At 36.4% G+C, this 7,238-nt stretch overlaps 1 protein-coding gene across 1 annotated transcript; it reads right to left on the reverse strand.

The window, feature by feature from the left end:
- On the reverse strand, nucleotides 2,613–5,576 carry LOC109824665 (WAT1-related protein At5g64700-like). Its single transcript, XM_020391303.1, has 7 exons — nucleotides 5,276–5,576; nucleotides 5,104–5,166; nucleotides 4,899–5,015; nucleotides 3,716–3,971; nucleotides 3,467–3,625; nucleotides 3,052–3,203; nucleotides 2,613–2,966 (listed from the first exon to the last, which is right to left on the reverse strand). The coding sequence occupies exons 1-7, from the start codon at nucleotides 5,446–5,448 to the stop codon at nucleotides 2,819–2,821; spliced, it is 1,068 nt and encodes a 355-aa protein (XP_020246892.1). The 5' UTR covers nucleotides 5,449–5,576; the 3' UTR covers nucleotides 2,613–2,818.

Raw genomic sequence — 7,238 nt, forward strand, 5'->3', positions numbered from 1 at the left:
CCCCCCCCCCCCAAAAAAAAAAAAAAAAAAAACTGTCTTTTATAATTATATGGAAACCATTTTTCATTTTCAATTTATACATAAACCATTTTTAAAATAGGATTTTACTACAATCACTACCTCACAATCAAATTTTTACTAAAAATAAAAAATAATTTTAAAATATTGAAGTTTCAGTTATGTAAGTTGTATTGTAATAAGACCTAAACACTGAAAAAATAAATCGCGTGTCATGTGAGTTTTTCATGGATAATTTTGCAACAAACCCCCTTGAAAGATGATTTATATATAAATTGAAAATTAAAGATAATTTTCATATAATTACCTTGTTTTTAAGGTGGTTTCTATTTTTTCATCATCTTTCACCCCTCAAGTATCCACCAATCTTTTAATTCTTTCTCTCTCTAACTAACACAATCTTTATTCTAAAATCACATGGGAATATTCTTTGGCATAGTCCCTTGTTTAAGGTAATAACGTGTCAGTTTGGCATTTTTTTTGCTGCAAAATAGAAACTTTGTGGTATTTTAATACAATTTAGCCTTTAGAAAATATGCATAAAATGTTTCTATTATGTATCACATAAGTACCACCAGTTGTGGTGTTTTTATGCAATTTTAACAAATTAAGGAATGAAAATTTTCATTCCTCAATTTGTTAAAATTCCTTTATTTCTGGTCACGTGCACGATGGAATAACCGTTGTGTGTATGCTTATCCGTGGAAGTGCACCCTAATCTTCATGAACCAAGGAATATATCTGGAAAAGAAAGACTAACCCCTTTTTTTTAAAAAAAATTAAAGTTTTATGTTAATGTTAATTTTACTTTTGCTTTATTTTGTTTATTTTATTAAAGAAAAAGTAATAAGAAGTGATGCAAGGATACATGTTGAAATATTTTGCTCTTTCGATAACTTCTATTATACTGGAGACAATAATATTCTTTATGAAGATATGATTTAAAAGCATATGCATTGGCATGGGGTACTACAACTATAAGTCAAATATTGAAACATAACAATAATAGGAGTTTGATGGAGGGGTTGTTTCCCTTGGATATCAGTCGGCCTCGCGATGGAGTGGGGCTTTTAGGTGGAGCAGTTAGCATGGAGGAGGGGTTTGTTCGTGGGTTAGCAGCGAAGAGGGTGGCTAAAGCGACTCAGTTAATGGGAGCGCTGGGCCAACTTAGGGATCCTCAGTGCGAGCTCGTCCTTTTGAGGGCTTGTGCGGGTTTGTCCAAGTTGTATTTTGCCTTGAGGACTTGCCCGCCACAGCTCTTTGCTCAGGCGGCGACTCAGTTCGATATCGCGCTTCGGAGGTCTGTCGAGAGCATTGTCACATCCGAAGGCCCAGGCTTCGGGAATCTCCAATGGAGGCTAGCCTCTTTACCTATCAAGGCGGGCGGGTTAGGGGTCTATGCAGCGACCGATGCTATACATTTTTCTTTTGTAGCCTCGCGGATTCACTCCATCGAGCTTCAAGACCACATTTTGAGAGGTTGTGGTGATGTTTCTTTAGGTGTGCATTTTTCTTCCGCACGGGCTTCTCTTCAAGCCAAGCTACCTGAGGTTGACCTTCTTCAAATCACCACTAAAGGGTCTGTCCCCCCAAAACCAATGCAATACTTGGCAGACATCTTTTTTGGTGGCGTTTGTAGAGATCTATCGACGGAGTTTGACCTATCAGAGAGGCAGGTTGCGATTGTTGGGTGTCTGCGGGCAAAGCATGCCCAGGATTTCTTGTTGGCCACGCCTATTGAGGGATTGGGGCAGCGTATGACTCCGGGGGAGTACCAGGCCATCCTCAGGTACAGGTTGTTGGTTCCTTTGTTCGTGGAGGGGACAATGTGCCCAGTTTGTCGTAGGACGCCGATGGATGCTTTTGGAGAGCATGCCATCCACTGTCAGAAGCAGCCGGGGTTCAAGTACAGGCACGACTTAGTCAGAGATGTCTTGTATGATATCCTCCGAAGAGCAGGGATCCCATCCAAGAAGGAAGCGCCGGTCAACTTCCTCACTCCTCCTGGAGAGGCTAGATCTACTTTAAGGCCGGCAGACGTTCTTGTCTACAGTTGGAGCGGAGGGAAGCACGCTTGTGTTGATCTTACGGGGGTGTCTCCGTTGGTGGGGTTTGGTAATGGTGTGTTCACGGTTGGGCATGCAGCGGATAGGGCGGCAGAGGCAAAGGTGGGCAAACATGATCAAGCTTGCAAGGACAATCACCATAGTTTCATCCCGTTCGCGTTCGATACGTTTGGTTATCTTGCAGCTGATGCAGCGGAGTTCCTCAGGAGGGTACAAAAATTTATGAATAGGAATGTGGCTACAGCAGGATCAGCTGACTACGTGTTTCGTCGGTTGGGTTTTGCAATTCAGAAAGGATTAGCGGCGCAGCTTGTTGCCCGCTTGTCATCATCACATGTATAATATTATCCACAATTAAAAATCAAAATAAAACATTTCAAATAGACTTCAAAAAAAAAAAACAATAATAATTAAGTAAACAAATTTCCAATTCCATAATTTTACTAATTACCTTCTAGTCCCCGACCATATTGCTATCACGAAGTACCTTAAATAAATATTTGCATGCCTCAAATTGGTGCATTGAACTGTTACAAATGTAGATACATTAAAAAGAAAATAATAATTTTCGGTTACATTTCCATATTCCTCTCCAAAATAAGATCCCTTTGATAATCAATAATCCGAACTTTTTGCTTCTTCAAGCTATAATCTCACAGAGATATATGATTTTTTTTTAATTTCTTAATTTTTTGAAGATAGGAAAGCAAAGAAGATATAAAAACTAAGCTTAATTAGAGAGGACGATAGGGTGATGAAAGTTCTTTCTCCTCATAAAATTCTTTCCCATCTTCAATTGTTGGTTCACATTTCACATTTTCTTTGCTCTTCCCCCATAAGACACCATATAAGCCACCAACCATCAAAATGCCACCTATTACACTGTAAAACATACTCATATTAATCAAAAAAATTATACGAAACATAGAACAAATTAATTTATTATTATGATTAATTACATACTTACCTTCCAAGAAAAGTTGCTTCTCCTAAGAAAAATGAAGAGCAAATTGTCGTGAACACAAATGCTAGAGGTGTCGTCATGGCTAAGAAAACAGGGCCCTTCTTCTCAATACACCATGTTTGCAAATAGAAAGTTACACCGGTAACAACAAACCCCTGCAATTAGAATTTGTAGTTTATGCTTTTAACACATTTTTGTCATTTGCTATAATCTCCATGTGAGTTATAAATATTTATCGACTTGTATTCATAAAAAGGAAAAATAGTTGTCACGGTCTATCAAAGCATTAACTTAACATGACATGAATTTAAAATTGTTCTTGTGTCTTCAACACAAGACATGCATGCATGAGTGATAATTATTGTACAAAGACATGCACAAGTGTCGATATAGATTTAATACATACGCAAGAACTTACACAATATGCAATTGCAAGGAGACCCAAATCCATACTCAACCGCCACCTTGAGATTTCCCTCTCAAAAGCCAATGCAACAACAAATGACTGGATAGTGCTAAAGAAACACTGGAATGTAGTGAGGAGAAGCTTGGAAGAAAACTCCTTCAATAAAATCCCCTAAAATAGAAGGAGAAAAAGAAAAAGAAAATTATGAATAAGTAGTCAGTTTTAGTGGAATAATTAAATATACGCGGGGACAAAATTTACCTGCAAAACAAGCCAAAGTGACCAAAATGTATTCGCGGCGATCATAAAGAAAGTTCCCTTTATCCATGTCGCCTTTGAGTGGATTTGTGTGTGGTGGCTTGAGTTATTTTTGTGGCTAAAGAGATGATGATGTTGATTCAAAGGATTCAGATGAGGCCCTCTATAGAAAGCAATTGTCACAACACCAGCTAAGCAAATTGCCACACCTAAGATCTTCGCGATGCCTGAGATACTCTTTAATCTGACACTTTCCATCCTGTAATTAATTTACAATTTTAGAAAGAAAAAAAGCATAAAATTATCGAGAAGTGCATTTATCGGTACGTAGTATATAAATAATTTAGAAACTTTTCATTACTTGAATAAACTGTTGATCAAAAGCATCATATCTAGAGAGTATATCCACCAATATTCTTATTGGTCTTGTTGGTCTTGTATTGAATTGGCATGTGCTTAATTGTGTCAACAGAATGAGGTGGCCTCAACTTTTTATAAAGATCACACTGGAATCTTATGCGGTGCAGTGATGAATGAACGTGGAGAAAAGGAGAGAACATGTGAACATGGCCAGGGTTATATATATGAGTGAGGGTAATCATATTCATCCACCTCATTCTTTGAGGAGGGAGCTTTTTGCTGTTGGAAACTGCAGAACAAATCTCCATGGTTCTCAGAGGGAGCGCATAAATAGTAAAATAGAATGTCCTACAGATTGGTCTGCCCTTTTCTTTTTCAGTAACATAAGGGAATTTATTCACCGGATACAATGGTGGAGATCAGAAGGCGAAAAAGACTAATAACACCTCCAGTGAAGGTGCCACACTGTTCTGAGTTGATCGTCGATTTCAGCATAAAGCTCGGTATTGTATGAGGCACTCTTTTTGTTTCCAACGGTAAGATTATATGTGAATGCATTGTACATGCTGCAATCCTTTATGACCAAATATTTTGTTAAATTCTTATTAATGATAAGATGGGAGTCTTCTCCCTCTGAGTTTTCTGTCAGTGATAATTGAAGATACTGAACTCTATCCTACTAAGGAAAAAAAATCCATTTCAGGTTTGTCATTTGTTATATAGTTTTGGATTTCAGGCCTTACAAGTTTTCAGATTTTATTTTATATAACTAGTCATGAACTTAGGAAATCAAATAGCTCTAGTACACATTGTCTATAGTTTGTACCTTAATAGAAGAGCCAAGAAGAAGGTAATCACTGGGACTGAGTTTGTGACTGCAGATGCCACAGTTGCAGAAGTATACCTCAAACCCACATTATACAGGTTCAAGCTAAATGTAATCCTGTAATACCCAGAACATTTCAGTGTCACAAAATCAAAAAATAATCAAAATTATATACGTTAACTGAAGAAGGAATCGAAATCCATACCCGAGTAAGGCAAGTATGAACATCTTTAACAACACCATGAAAGATAGAGATGCTGCACTTTTCCTAGTAATCAAGAAATATAGGGAACTAGCATGAAATTTTCTATCGACAGATTGCGGCAATAAGATTCTGACAGTAACGAAATTAAGAGGAACAAGGACAGGATGTATACCTTTCGAAAGCAAAAGCTAGGGGAGCTAACAAAATTGTTGCAGCTGCTTGCCGATAGAAAATGAAGATGTAAGTACTGAAACCTTCATTGAATGCAGCTTTAGAGATCACATACATGCCGGTATATATCAACTGAATGATCAAAACCACTGCATATGGATTCTTGATATCCATGGCACTTGAAGGAGGGGTGAAACCGCAAATTCTACTAAACTCTGAGAAGCACACAAACAACTAGAGAGAAAGAAAGGGAGGATGGAAGCCAGGGAAGCTATGAGATATGAGACTCCATTTAAGTTTCAAGGGGAGTCACATATATATAGACAACTAGCTAGTCCTTTTATATTTAAAAAAAGTTTGTGTTTTTTATTTTGAAAAATCAGAAAAAGTCGTTAAGTTGACAACATGTTATGATTGTAACAGGTCATTAGCATAAGAGCATTTGCTTTCACAAAGATAAGCAATAAACAAATTGTATGTGGTGAATTGTTGAGCTGTGTTGTTTTCAACAAAATAGTTATATATGCTCCCTTTAGTTGTAATAAGTTCAGTAAATTATGATATTTGTGGATGTGGATTCTTCATCTTTAAAAATTACGAAAAACCATAATATCCAGAATAAAGAGTAGTAGTGAAGGCATTTTGTTGTCCCCTATTTTTTTAAATTTTTATTTATTTATTTATTTATTTTCTTGCATGCTTGATTAAGATATTCATCAATCGAGATAATGATAGTAATACTATAACGCGCCAGATTTCTACAATCAAATGATAAGACTCCAATATTTGACAGTCACGGATGACAAGGAGAGGAACTTGGACTATTGGAGAAAGCATTTGCTTGACAATGGAAGTCTCTCTATAAAGATCTACTAAGGATGTAAGAGATCGTGAAATGTGTCTTAGTTAGAAAAAGAAGACAAACGCGTATTCCACTAAAACTGAACTTTAAAATTTGTGTTGCGAGCCAAGTCAAATCCTACTACACCCCTGTATGAGTTTCTGCAGAGGATCTTCTTTTGGATAAGTTTTCCGCTAAAGAAAGTATGAAGGAGGAGTTTTAATAGAATTCTTATACTTCAAAAGAGTGGCCTTTGTTATCCTATACATGTAAGTTCAGAATTGATCAAATATGATGAGCTATATATGGGTAGAGTTTTATTAGGATTCACTAGCCTCATAGTCATTTTAGAGTGTAAGAAATGAACACTAGACTGATAGGGAAACCAAGTGCATCCAAATCTTGCATGTCCATGAAGTCTTTCGGAGATCAGTTTTAACAAGTTTGAAGACTACAGAAACCTGATAAATTTAATTTACTTACCTTTAGTTAGAAAGATAGCACATCTAATAATTTATTTAGCTTAAGATTAATATGAATCTGAATCAAACTTATATAATATTAGCACCCCTATTATAAATGCATCCATGCCACACCTATAATATGCTACCTCTTAAACAAATATCATTGACGTCGAGCTCGTTCTGTAAGATAGTGATATTCACCAAACTTTGATGAAAATTTGAGAATGTTGATCTCTTGTCCAGTTGTGTCCAAAGCATGTTCTCACTTATTAGTGCTTCAAGAGACTCTAATAATTGTCTTATTCTCTTCATCTTGTGGAAAATGAGAAATATATCAAACAACCAAATCTAGTCTAGTTGACAAAGAACTTATCAATCCTTCAACCAATCCCTACTCTAATCATTGTTTTTTCCATATTGGATATCTATGTGGGATTATGAATATCTGAAAATAAAAAGGAGAGAAATTATGATATCATCTTTATGCAACATCAAGCACGGGTCTGAATTATCTTATAATCATAGCGGCCACTCTATGATACTAACTAGTCTCATCCACCCTGAACTTATCAGGGTCCTGACTGGTTGCGTAATTATTCAAGTTGTCGAAGAACTTGTTAACATATCATTCCCTTCAAATATTAAATTTTCAATTTAAC

Source organism: Asparagus officinalis, chromosome 9, assembly GCF_001876935.1.
Source record: "Asparagus officinalis chromosome 9, Aspof.V1, whole genome shotgun sequence".
NCBI lineage: Eukaryota > Viridiplantae > Streptophyta > Magnoliopsida > Asparagales > Asparagaceae > Asparagus > Asparagus officinalis.

What these genes read in the sequence shown, in the direction of transcription:
- LOC109824665 (XM_020391303.1), bottom strand. Translation starts at nt 5,448, where the DNA reads ATGGATATCAAGAATCCATATGCAGTGGTTTTGATCATTCAGTTGATA. An exon ending in TCCTTGCAATTGCATATTGT is followed by an intron (nt 3,204 to 3,466) that starts GTAAGTTCTTGC and finishes TTCTAATTGCAG; the next exon opens with GGGTTTGTTGTTACCGGTGT. An exon ending in GAAGCAACTTTTCTTGGAAG is followed by an intron (nt 2,967 to 3,051) that starts GTAAGTATGTAA and finishes TATGTTTTACAG; the next exon opens with TGTAATAGGTGGCATTTTGA.